General features: G+C 47.6%; 1 protein-coding gene across 3 annotated transcripts in view; it reads right to left on the bottom strand.

Annotated features, from left to right (window-relative positions):
• LRRC8C (leucine rich repeat containing 8 VRAC subunit C) overlaps nucleotides 1–13803 on the bottom strand; it is a 68581-nt gene that overhangs the window by 28482 nt on the left and 26296 nt on the right. For all 3 annotated transcript variants that reach the window (XM_032487036.1, XM_032487037.1, XM_032487038.1), the window contains one exon: nucleotides 2887–3028. In XM_032487036.1, the coding sequence (XP_032342927.1) occupies nucleotides 2887–3024 (138 nt within the window). In that variant the 5' untranslated portion in view covers nucleotides 3025–3028. The remainder of the gene's footprint in view (nucleotides 1–2886; nucleotides 3029–13803) is intronic.

Genomic DNA, 13803 nt, shown 5'->3' with positions numbered 1-13803 from the left:
CCACCCCGCTCCAAGCTGACTGCGAGGTCTCGGTCGGTGTGATCGCATTCCTGCATCTCTCCCGCCACGCAACAAGCAAAGCGAGACGCGGTTCCTGGGCTTGCCGACAAGCAGGGCCGGGGACAAGGCCGGTGCCGTGGCTCAGCAGTAAAGCGAGAGGACGCAGGGCCGCCCGGCGCCGCCACGTCACTCCTTCCACCATTTCCCAGCCTTGCGCGCCCACATCCGCGCTCCTCCTCGATGACCCCGCGGTGCTGCCTCCCGCAGCTCACGCCCTCTCGGCAGGGGCGTCCCCTCCCACTTCACGGAAGCTGGAATGCGCGCGCTCCCGTCTCCCTCGGCGACCCTCCGGCCCCTGATGAAGAGCGCCTGCAGCCATCACTCCCACCCAGGCGGAAGGGACCCCTCCACCCACATCAAGGGCAAGCCCGCCTGGATACTGGGTCCATCGCCTCCCACTCCTGAGGGTGACCCTTCCGCACCTACCCCGAGGTCCTGGGTCTTACATCCAACTGCCTACTTGACATCTGCACCTGTGCAGCCAACCTATGTCAAACTTAACATGCTCAAAAACAAACTGTGTCTAGTTGCTCAGGCCTAAAAATCTTAGTCGTTCTTTTTCAAAAAGAGTATTTAACTCTAGTTGATTTATAATATTGTGTTAGTTTCAGGTGTATAGCCTCAGATTCTTCTCCATTATAGGTCTTTACAAGACACTGAGCACAGTGCCCTGTGTTCTCCAGCAGTTCCCCGTTGTTTATCTATTTTATACATAGCAGTGGGTTTCTGTTACTCCCAGATCCCAAATTTACCCCTCCTTTTCCCCTTTGATAACCATAAGTTTGTTTTGTGGGTCTGTTTCTGTTTTGTAAAGACATCTTCCACGTGCCAAGGGTCACCACAGTCCGGAAGCCCCCTGGTGCGGCAACCTGCCAGGTGTTGATCATTCCCCGAGCCCAGACGCAGCTGGGCAACCAGCAGGCATCTGTGCCATAAGCAACAGCGCCTAGTGACACAGTTACACTCGGCCTTCGTCAGGCTCCAGGGAAAGTGAGCGAGGAAGTCGAGAAAGCCAGGCGTCAAGCTCTCCTGGAGAAGGGGAGCGTCGAGCGAGCGCTTTGTTCGCTGTGTCTCTCGCTCCTGCTGTTCCCTCTGCCTGGATGGCTCCTCCCTGGACACCTGCATGGCCTGCTCCCTCACCAACTTCAATGCCTTCATCAAAAGTCACCTCCCCAATGCGGCCATCACCTGATTTGAGAACCGTGACTCAACCTCTCCTGCTGGGACCTCCTACCAGCCTCATACGCTTTCTTTTCTTTTCCATTGTCCTCACCGCCGTCTAGCATATATGATTTACTAACTGATTTTGCTTATTTTGCTAGTATTTTTTCCCCCATAGAATTTAAATTCTAAGGCTGGGATATTTGTCTTTCTTTCTTTCTTTCTTTCTCCCTTTCTGCATTGATAATGCTTGGCACCTAGAATAGTGCCTGGTATACAGTGAGTTCTTCAAAGCTATTTCTTTTATTTATGAATATATTTATGTCCTTTCTGTCTTTCAAACGCTATATTTTCTCACTGGCAAACCTCTTTTTTGGTGGTGGGGGAAGGAGGGCAAAATATTTCCAGTCTACAAATAAAAGGCAGCCTGGTGTCAGATATTAAGGACAGGGACATCTTAGGGCTGACAGGAGGATGAAATGGGTTAAAACACGTGCAAAGTGCTCAGAAGAGGGCCTGACACACAGGAAACACCACGTGTTAACTAGTGTTAAAATCAATGTTAAAAAGGCCTTTATTTCTACTCTGCACCATTTCTAGCTGTTTCCCTCTCCCCAGCTCCTCTTCCTCTTGGCTGATCTACCTGAAGGTCCCGTCTACCCCACAGCTCTTCATTTCTGCTCACTTCTCCACCTACCGAGACTAAGGTTTCTAATGAGCCGGTCGCCGCCTTCCTCCTCAGTCCGTGAGTTAGTGGAACCACCTGTCGTCACTGACCACGCTTGAGCCCCTCCTCTCTCCTGGTTCCCCCGTCCTACGGCTGCCCCTCCTCCGCCTTCTTCAGAGGCACCCCCTTTTCCTTCTTTCTCACTTAAAGTTATTGCTGGCGTCACCTCACTCATCACATTCTCTGGGGGTGACTCCACTCACAGGCATGGCTCCAACTCTCACAGCAATGACACCCAGCGTGTGCCAGTCCTACCGACAGTTCCCAGGGAGGCCGTGTTCTTCCTCACACCCCTGACTTGCAGCTTTCTTTCCCCTTCCTGGAACTCTCTTCCTCCCCAGCCCCCTCTTCCTGACTACTTCTCGCGTTTTAAGATGGCCATTTCTCCTGCCCCCTCCCTCTGGGCTCGCTGAGTGCCGTGGGAGCCTCCACCACAGGGTAACGCAGCCGCACCTGATTGCCAGTGTATGCTTCAGCTGCAGTTTAATTCAGAACTAAACACTGGGCAAGACAGTGACATCTCATCAAAATGTCAGTTCTTCCAGAAAATCTCATCTGGGGGAAATATAAGCGATAAAGTAAAGAAAAAGTCCCATTTTAACAGTCTAAGTGGCACTGTGGATACACACGCTGTTCTCTACTACAAAGCCAACTTTGAAAGATGAGGGACTCCCTTTGATGTTAGTGACAACAAATACTGCTTGGTTGTAGTCAGTTGCTATTTGAGCGCCATTAAATCTTACAGGTGCCGTATTTACCGTATTAGGAGAGTTCAGTAAATTAGGCTCCAGGCTCCCTGCCGTGATCACTCACACCACACACGAGGAGAGAAGAGCAAGTCGTGCACACGGCTAGAAACCGCACAGCCAGCTCTTAAGAGGTTTCAACAGCTTAGTGTTTTGCCCTGGCTCCATTCTGACACGCGTCTAGGCACCTACCTGCAAAGTGCATCCAAATACGCCGATCATCAGCATGGCCACCGACAGGTAATCGGTGAACACGTCCCACCATGGCTTCAGCACGCGGAAGGCCGGCTGCTGCTCAGAGAACTGCCGGAATTCTGTCACCGGAATCATGTTTCTGAGGAAGGAGAGGTTACTGGTGAGTTGATTTATCCTTATGTATAACGTACTGCACTGTTAACCGCATTTGAAATTCTGCTTCAACCCATTGGATTCAGCGGTTTAAATCAGTCCAGAAGCCGTCACAGCACCTCGGGGTTTTAACAAGCCACTGAGAGAACCACCAGCTGAGGAAGGAGGGAGCCCCACGTAGAGAAAGCAACTACCTTTGTCGCCTCTTGTCCGGTCAGCCAGGCCCCTCGGCCCCAAGTGGACCAGAGAGAGCATGACCGTCCATTACTTCCCGGACTCTCCCTCCCGTAAACAGAACACGAAGACGCCAGAAAGAGCAGGACCCGTCCTTTGAAATGCTTTTCTATTTATCATCTTGGGTTGTTGCCTTAGACTATTTTTTTTGAGTGTAACTTCAGTGTTGGTTTATATTAATTATTTACTAAGCCCTATTTGTAAAGCGTTTTGCTTGCTCTCTGGGGAAGGCAAATGACTTTGCCATTGGTCCTTTTCTGGTAAGAGGGATGCTCACATTGGGGGGAGGGGGTGTGGGGGGGAACTCCATTTTCTCTTGCTCTCCCCCCTTTTCTGGGTCCTCGTGCTTTTGACTTGATTTCTTTCCTCTATTTCCTACACCCCTTACATTTCACTGTGAACTTCAGACTTACCCTCTGAGAAATCAGTTTGCCCTGGAAACACCTGTCTCCACCTAAATGACAGAAGATAAATGAATAGGTGTCCCTGAGGCTCTGGGAAAAGGGGGAGACACATCCTTTTCCTAGTCTGCCTTGTCCTTCTCACTGCTCATTCCCCAGCCTTTATTATGGTCGAGGATTTTAAGTTAATCATCCTGCTACCGGGAGAAGGAACAGTCTTTCCGTATCTCATGTCAAGGAGTGAGGGTGGCCAGTGAGGGCCAACAAGGCACTTCCTCTCCCTTCCACCGTCTCTAGCCCTCCACACCTGCCTGGGCATTCAGTCTGATGACAGAGCAGGGCAGAGGCTGCATTCTGTGCTCACCCTCCCAAGCCTTTTTGTTCCTGGATTTTCGCTTCCCTAATACTGAACTGGATACTGCATGACAAACAGCCCCAAGGAGACCAACGGCTCCTCTTGGAGTTCGCTGGGGGTTACCTCTGGGGACGGCCATGAGGTGCTCATTCTGTCTTGCTGCTGGTTCTGGCTTTTTCTGAAGCAGTGATTTGCCTCCCTTAACACAAGGTTGAAAGTTCAGCCACTTGGCGCTGCTCTTCCCTGTGACCAACCTACTTGACTCTGTGCAGCACATGATACAGTTTCCTCGTTCTATGGAAACACACTTCCCTAACTCCACTCGGTCACCACCACCGGGCGCAGGCTTCTTGAAGGGAGGCCCTATAGGCCATGGGTGTCTGTGTTCTCAAAACACACCTTGCAGCAAGCCCCTGAGCTAAATAAGTAACGGCGCATCCCCAGCATCACTGACACTTCGGACTAGTTTGCCTTTCCTGGCCCTTCATGACCTTTTTCTTCTCCCTGGATCATGACAATTCCACGGCCCCAGACGCTTTCCAGTCACAGTTGTTCCGGCTGGCAGCCACAGGCAGGCACTCACTCAGCTTAAACGTCCACATTCTGCCCAGAAGCTACTATTCTATTTTGCACCCCCACCACTTAACCACAGTGCCTGGCAGACAAGAGGCCCTGAACACCTGTCTGTCAAATGAATGAATGAACTCAGATGCTTGTGCACGGAGCACTGCTCGCCCGGTCAGATGTGGGGGGACCCCAGCCAGCGGCGGTGCTGACAGCCGTGGCCCCTGTGCCACCGGCTACGTCCTGTGGTGGGTTTGGCTGTCTCCCTCGTGGTAAGTCCCCACACACCTTGGAGGGAACTGGGCTTGTTCTTTGAAGCAAAGAGCAATTTTAGGAATAAAAAAACGCCAAGGTAGAGCTGTGGTTCTCAAACTTTCTGATCTCAGGATCCCTTCATGCTTTAAAATGCAGTGAGGAGAAGACCTTAAAGAGTACTTTTTATGAGGGTAGCACCTATCAATATTGACCACATTAGAGATTAAAACCAAGGAATTTAAAAATATATATGAACTCACTTAAAAATAATAAACCCATTGTAAGTTAACAAATTATATTATAAAAAAATAACTATATTCTCCAGGACAAAAACCATTAATAGGCAGAACGGCGCGTCTTACGTGCTTGCTGACCTCTGGCCGCCGGCTTGGTGGAGCACGGCTGGGCCCTCACATCCGCTGCTCAGTCTGCGGTGACGCTGCTTCGACTGAACATTGTGAGTCAAATATATATGCAGTTAGAAAAGGGAGGAGCATCTCAACAGACTTTTCACATAATTGTGGATGTTAATTTTTGATAACGTATCAGGCTAACGTGGTTAGTTGCAATATGGAAACTGAAAACTGTATCAATGAACTTTTCAAACTCTCTGAAGTTAAAGCTCATTGGTCTGTCTTGTGCTGTGAATGGATTATTTATCCAAGCTCGATTTTGTGATGATTTGCATCAGTCATCTGGACAACACTGGTCACTTAGGGATGCAGATCTTCCAGATGTTGACAAATTGTTTTTAAAAATCACATTCATTAGTATCATCACTGCTTTCCTCAGGGGGAGGAAGCAAAGGAGAAGGTGACTGAAAAACTCCACAACTAAAGAGAGCGCGCATGGACCCCGCACTCGCCTAATTAAAGAGAGATGCGTGTTCTTTCATAACTCAGCTCCTCTCAACGCTGCACATTAGGGTTCTGACACCTGCTTCCCCTTTCACTGCCATCGCAGCTTCCAGATGACCTGTGACCATTTCAAGAATTGTCATCTCAAGTTGAAGGAGCCACTTCTGAATAAACTGCTGAGTTTACATAGCTTTCTTCCCCTAGAGATCAACCAGGATAATTTCATTTATATTTAACATTTTTTCTATTTAGAGATTTTTTAATAAATGATAATTTTTATAATTCTTCCAACTCCAATTTCCAACTCATTATGTAAGATTTTAGCTTACCTAATAGTGTCTTTGGAACCATGGCATTGCAAATTCAATCAAGAGAATCTGATTAAAAATATATGATTTTTTACATTATGCTATGTATTTGACTCTATCCTTTTGCAGAAATCGACATGCATTTCTTTTATTAAAAATGCTTATTACCAAAAGTCACTTTAATGGTTCCATTATCTATAAAACTTTACCTCTCAAAAATACCATATCATATATTTCTTTGGTAAAGAATATTGGTTCAGTTAGTTGCAAACCCAGAGTTTATTTCTTTCATTTATTTGGCTCTTCCTGAAACAATCTGTCTTCCCCCCTCTCAGGAGAATTTTAGTATCTTCTTCTCTGGAATTAATCACACAGAACAAATTCTACTCTACTTATCAACCATGACTTTAGCAATAGCAAACATATTCTACTGTGCCTCAAGCCTGGTTGCTAACACTGTTCTCCAGTGGCCATCAGGTGGGTGGGCTAACGCTGCTTCGTTCCACATTCTTCCAGCAGCTGGAAAATGGTACCATCTTTACACAGTACAATCACGCACCATTCAAGGAGCCCAGGGCCAATTCCACACAATAGTAGTGATCATATCAGTAATGTGGTGAGTGGCACCTTACAGAAATGAATGAAAATATTCAGTAATTCCTGAGCACATGAAATATGAATTCTATAGGAAAGAAACCCACTTACATTATTCACCTATGCGGCTAAACCTAATGGTCAGTTCTCGGCCCTCACATCACCTGCTCTGTCTGCAGCATTTGGCAAAATACGCCCATTGCCTGCTTGGCTTGCAAGACGCCAAGCCATGAGGTATGCCTCCTGTTCCCGTGTTGCTCCTTCGTTCCTCATTGGCCGTTCCGTTGTCTCCTCCCTGACCTCTGACCTCAGGGTGCCCAGTGCCTAGTCTCCGGTCTAATTGTCATCTCTAACTCAAGTACTCCCCTGTGATCACATTTAGTCACAATGCTTTCAATGGCATCATCCTAAACAAAATTCATACTGGCTTCCAGACTCACGGACCCAGCTGCCCACACAATGCCTCCACCTGGACACCCGCTAGCACGTGAAACTCAGCATGCCCCAAGGCAGCTCCAGTTCCACTCCCCATCCCCACTGCCCACTCCCGGCAAAGCCCTTCCCTCACGTGACTCCCCTCAGTTGACGGCAACTCCATCGTTCCAGTTGCAAGACCAACATTTTTGGAGTCGCCCTTGGGTCTTGTCTCTTACACCCCACATCCAATCTGTCAAAAGATACTTATATCCCTTAATGTATTGTCTGTCTCCCCTAAAAGAATGTATGTTTCACGATGGCAGGAACTTCCTTTTCAATTCTTTTTTGCATGTTGACTTGTCCTAGTACTTAGACAATAACGTTTGGCATATAGCAGGCACTCAGAATTTGCTGAGTAAATTAGTGAATAACTAGTAATGTTAATGAAGAGGGGGTGTGATTGCCTTTTGTTTTAGAAATGAGGATTACAAAAGCCTAGTGTGTGTCTGAGCAGCGTCATGGGAGGTACAGGGCGGGGACGTGGGCCCAGGAGAGGCGGGTGGACAAGGAGAGCACGGAAGTGCCCGATTTATTTACAGCCTCTTCCCAGTAGCACCACCGGCTCCGCAAGTCAAAATAAAGTTATCAGAATGTGCTCAAAACATCAACTATAAAACAAATCGCTCTTCCTCCAGCAGTGCGAGGACGGAAGTAAAAACAGGACACAAAGCCAAACTTTCCAATTTTGTAAAAATGACAGCCTTCTCTCTTGGGAGAGCATGACTCTAGGGTGTGTTTGACTCTGTAGTTGTGGCACCAATGGCAAACAAGTTTTAGAAAAGTCCACTAAAGAAGACCATAATTATATGGTTCTATAGAAGTGGACTTAATTTAAAGAAAATCATAAATGGGTTATAACCTTTCACAACCTGAAAGGCACTTTCGGAGGTCACCCACCCGTAACTCTCACTTTACGAGTGAGAAGCCTCGAGCCGGGAGAGACTAGGTGACACGTCACGGTGAGCCGTGACTTCTAATCAGATCGCACCTCTTTCTGCGCAGCTCAGAGTCCGGACGACACTGAATGCAAGGGATCCAAACTACAGTAAGAAGCAAACGGTTCGAACAGAATTTCTCCAATGTCACTCTCTCTTCTCACGTCCCTAATGGAAAATACAAAATGAGAAACAAACTCTTACCGCTACATTTGGGTGACCCTAAGCTAGAACAGTCCCTAAGTGAGAGCCATAGGCTCAGAAGGAGTCGTCGCAAGAGGCAAGCCGAACTTGCAACACCGTGGATGCTTCTGTACTACTGTCTCCTTGGAAATTTCTTTGTTTCGTTAGGTCATATGTTAAATTAATGGCCCAGTCACATTATTTAGAAAGTGTTCAAACTGAGCTTAACTTGTTTTCCTAAGGATGGTGGGGAACAAAAATCACACCTACCCGGCACTTCTAGTTCTCTGTTAACCAACTATGACACGCTACCTCTCTCTCATTTGCACCTTTTCCATATTTAAAGGAAACCCCTTTGATGGCTGCCCTTCATCCATCTCAAGGCCACTGCTTTACATAACAGCTCCCACTGTTCTCTATTTAAGTCACTGAAACTTTGTTACATATTATCAGTAGCTGATTTTTCTCTCTCACAAGCACAGATTACTTTCATTTACTCACATACTTGCTATAATTACAGCATTGTAATAAAATTTACTTTAAAAATACAGAGTGTCAGCTAAGTCAGGCACTGTGTTAGGTGCTGAGGGAACGGAAGTGAACAAAACCGACCAAGCACCCGCCCCACCCCCTGGGCTCTGACGGGAGAAGGTAGCTAAGGAAATGCCTCTGAAGCATGAATTGTGACTGGTCTTCTTTGTACAAGTGACTGATTATTGTTTCCAGTGCCAATGACGCATTTAAAGGGGTGGCTGTTTTCACTTCCCTGAGGAGAGGGTTTGTATTTTGTTTATCTGTGTATCTTCTAGGAAATAGCACAATACCTTAGAGCAGAAGCTCAGGACGCATTTGCTAAATTCAAATAGGCCGAAACACACACACAGGCACACACACCCAGCTGAGCGTTCTGTAGCCGAGGCCAGACTTCTGTTACGTCGTCAGCCTCTGATGCAGTCTGACACACAGCAAATGAGAGAGAGACCACCGCCACGTAGCTTCACGCCGTAGACGGTGAGTATCCACAGCACACCCGCCGCTGCAGAGCCGTCTGAGACGCGGACAAGGGCCAGGGGGGACGCATAATTTCAAAGGTAAGGGTCACTGAAATTCTAACGCACAGGGTCTGTCACTAGTCACAGGGAAAATGTGTGGATCACAACGACCTCTTAGGCACCAGCGTGTCCCCAGTGGCCACACTTTGCGCCTCCCTTATCAGAACATTACCCTATTAAGGAACAGGTGACAAAAAACAGAGCCAAACATTAAAGCCTTGTTTGCAGTGTAATGGTTTGGAATGCTGCCTGCCTTTGTAACCCCTGGTGAGATCGTGACCTTTGGGGGTTTCTGTCCAAGAGCTTCAGCTACGTGTACATAACACTAATAATTATTTAAGGTTTAGTCTATATATTCCAAGTAAATCTAAACTCAGACATCTTTTCTAAAATGCGGCTAAACTGTGATCTAATAGTCTTTTCCGTAGGAGGTTGGCATCAAATGTAACTCACCCCGCCCCTCTCCTGTTACCCTGGAGATACCCAGAGTCTCTGAGCAAGAGACTCCAGCTCTCTGTGTCCACCGGGCTTCCTGGCCACCTCTCTGTTTACACCGCTTCCGCCTCCTTTACACCAGGAGCAGCAGGCTTCCAGCGTCAGTGTCACTCAGCGCCCCCCCCCCAGGACTGTAACCCCTGAGGAGAGTGTGTGCTTCCCCTTGGACGCCTGACATTATTCAAACAGGACGAAGATGAGGCTTCCGTTCTTACCAGTCTCACCATCCAAAAGCTGAGTCTAGGGTTCAGCAGTAAATCTGCAGTGATTGTTCTGAAGACGATTTATCCCTTCCCGGCGGACAAGAAGGGGCTGAAGTTCATCGCCAACCCAGTTTTCCCCCTTGAACAACAGAGCACAGAAGTTCTGGGCAGCTGGCACAGCATGAATGTACCACACAGGCCAGAAAACTCAACACAACAAGCGCGGGAAGCCGTCTCCCTGGAGGGCCGCTCTCCCCTGGAAGGGGTGGCCAGGGGAGGCGCGTGGAGAGTCAGGACAGCTCCTGCGCTCCGGAACATTCCAAGTGGAGGTTTTTGCTTATTTTTTACCCCCTGGAGTTTAGAGGAGTCTGAACAGGCAGGGGTCCTCTTTTATTTCATTTGCTTGCTCTGGGGCCCAAAGTGCTCAATGGTTTATTGAGCTGAATTCCTATGAGTCTGTGGGGGGAAGCTGCCTTTTCTGTCCCAACAGAAAGTTTGGGTGTTTTACAAACACTTTTTCACAAACATGTATACACTGGTACTTAGGGAACAGAGCCAACAAAACACGTGACAGGGAAGCTAAAGCAATTTGTTATCAAAACTTTCCACTAAGCTTTTTTTTTTTTTTTAATGGGGTAAAATTTCACATTTCCTGCCACCAGGAAGCAAAATGACACCCCTCAGGAGACAAGAGGCTGGTGGTCAAAGTGAGACGTCGAAAGACGAATGGAGTTAAATGTGACGACTTCGCTGTCCTCTTTATTAAACACACCTTTACAAAAACCTGCCATTCAAATTCTCCCTTTTAAGACCGGGGACCATGGAAAGGCTGGTAATAGCAGAGAAATGTTAACTGCTGAATAAATCTCTTTGGGGCTTTTCAGGAAGGTTGTTCTCAAGAAGTGAGCTCTTGGTTCGTCTTTCCTGTTGGCTGTGCTCGTAAAGTCCACGATGAAAAGAAGAAGTTCAGACCCTCCGGCCTCCAGGAAAAAAGGAAAACAAAACTACAGGAGAAAATCAATGACCAGAGTTTTACTGCCAGAATATTAAACCTGATATAAATGCTGTGGAAAATTGGAATATTAGGTTTTTGTCTATCCAGCCAAAAAATATTTAATGCAAGGCTTTGTGCCTAAGAGAAAAATATGTGTTGGCTTTGGCTCTAAAATGAACATATTGATTTAAGGGCCATCTTTTCCAAGTTAGACACTACAGGAGTTCCCTCTCCCAACTCTTGTTTTCTCACATCAAAGCTAAATAACATCTCACATGATGGTATCCGATACTCCCAGAATCTCACATTCTAGAAGCTGAGGAAGGGCATGGAAAGCTTCTTTACATGAAGACTCTAGGACATTGCGGTCAACAGGTACTTGCCTCTCAGACCTACCTGTGCCAAAACTCTAAATGAAAAAAAGTGCTTGGGAAACGTAAGTCATTAAAATACATGTTTCTAAAGATGATATGTTCTTTACAAATGAAACAAAACAAAAACACATTAAAAAAAGAAAAACCCTCCCCTCCCCCGACAACCAAAAAGGAAAGAGTGAAGGTCGGTGACACACGTCACAAGCCTGCAGAGCTCAGGGGGCCTGCAGAGCTGTCGGAAATCCACCCCAGAGGAGACACAGCAACGGCACCAGCCGCTGAGGAGCTAACCCCACACTGGAGTGCTCTTCAGCCTCCTCTCACTCTTCCGCCGCCTGTGCATCCCGCAGAGCTCGCCTCGGTACCTCTCACTTGGGGAAGCTGTCCTAGATCGCCCTGACTAGGCAAAGCCCGCTCTGCAGGCTCGCACGGCACTGTGGCACTCTCGCGGTTGCCCCCCTCACGGACACCCCATTCCGTTCACTGGTGGTTTCTGGAGCAATGTCGGTCTCCGCTGTTCTCCCAACACCTAATGGTCTTTGGCATACAAGAGGTGATCAATATATATTCATCAAACAAACAAACGATTCATTAAAAACAAAGTGACAAGAGCAATCCAGGTGTGAGAGCTCTGACTTACCAACTTGAATACTGTGTCAGCAAAACGAAAATAGGCTGGCAGAGTGTAAAGCCCATAAGCTTCCCTGCAGTAAGACCCAAAACAGTGCGTCTTTATAGACAGACTGTATCGCGCTTTGAAACTGTTCACTTGCACCTGCTATCATTAGTAAGAAAGATGGCTTGGGGCCAGACGGAGTCTCCCTGGGAGAAGTATCTCAAAGATGTTCAGAGCCCTGCCAAATGTGTTTTTAAAAATGGTTCGAAGACCTGGAAGACAAGATGCTGAAGCCCAGGAATGCATCAGCCTGTGTGGCGACACCGTTACCCGCAGTGGTCTGGCCAAACAGCTTCACTGGGAGGAAGAGGGGGACTGGGGATGCCTGCAAGAAGCAAGACCAATCAGGAGCTGTTAAACCAGAAGGTTTTAAGTATTAATCACAAATACTGAAAAATTGGGCAGGGAGGTCATAGAAATGTATTTTAAAACTTAGATTTTGAAGGAACAAGTGAGGAAGAAACAAGTAAAAAAGTTACTTTTAAAAGTCAAACGTCTCAAAGCTTAGAGATCTTCGGAGTTCTGAAGTAAAATGAGATTTAGGAACGAGCGAATGATCCCTCAAGTGGCCCTCGGCCAAGGGAAAACGTGGTTTATGGGGCAGCTATGTGGGTTGGTTTGTTTGTGCTTGTTCTGTAACGTTTAATCCTATTTTCAGAAGACCTGTGTTAAAACCTTAACAGACCGACGTTTCAGAGCTCTGCCGATGGTTATACAGACACAAACTAAAGTCGGTTCTACAAAAACAAAATAAATGTCCACTTAGCAAAGAAGCAGAAATTGGTGAAAAGATAAGTTGGTTCATTTCTACTCGGTGTTCACAAAAAGTGTCGGGATCCGGGGAAGTGAGGTGCAGAAGCCACAGAGTCTTGAGGCAGCCTCGGTCTTCAATTCCAGAGGCTGAGAGAGGGATACGCTGTTGTTAGAGACAGCGGCTCCAGAGGCACCAAGTTTTCCACGGATGGAAGCAGCGTCTCTGAAAAGCTCTGTATCCCCAGCACCCAGCAGGTGCCCGGCAGCCTTACTCATTCTTTCTGCAATACTGTAGCGGCTTTCCCCTGTCCGGTGTTGAGCTCACTCATGTCGACACACCAGTGATTAAGACAGACACAACCCCTGTCCTTCTGAACCTTACATCATGGTGGAAAGAGAGACACTAGATAATTACACACAACTGTATCATCACAACTGTGACAGGTATGATGAAGTGGGAGTTTGGGGTACTCTGGTAGTACGCTGAGGTACCTGAGCTATGGGGGGCTTAGGGATCAATGCCTGCATGAAACAGGAAGTACAGGCGGGAACAGGGGCCTGGGCAGAGCTGGAGGCCAGGGCCAGCAGAACATTCTGGGCAGAATGAAAGGTGTGCAGTGCGATGGGTTTTGGTTCCCCTTTGAGATGCATCATTTTGCCCTCCATCACTCATTAGAAAGGTGTTGTTTCTTTTATTCAAGTAAGGTTGGACCTGACATCTTCCATCTCTGGAGACGTAACGGCAGGGGTAGCCTGAGCTGGTTCAGATTCCAAGAGCCAGAGGGCAACAAGCTACATGTTCTTAGATTGAAACGGCAAAAAGTTGCCAGGACACAGCAGGAATCTTCTACTAAGGCAGTAACTCTCAGGACCAAAGGCTGCGCTCCTCGCTTGCACCATCCAAACCCGCGCCCCCCTGGGAGCCGTCGTCTCACTCAGCATCGTCCAGGGTTCCTCCTTTGGGACTGACTTCTCACAGGAAATCAGTCTTTGGTCAGAGGGTGGTCTCCTTGAGTCTGCTTTTCGTCCCCGCCTTTCCTTTCTCGGATAG

This window comes from Camelus ferus, chromosome 9 (assembly GCF_009834535.1).
Source record: "Camelus ferus isolate YT-003-E chromosome 9, BCGSAC_Cfer_1.0, whole genome shotgun sequence".
Lineage (NCBI taxonomy): Eukaryota > Metazoa > Chordata > Mammalia > Artiodactyla > Camelidae > Camelus > Camelus ferus.
This window is presented reverse-complemented; position numbering and strand designations above follow the sequence as displayed.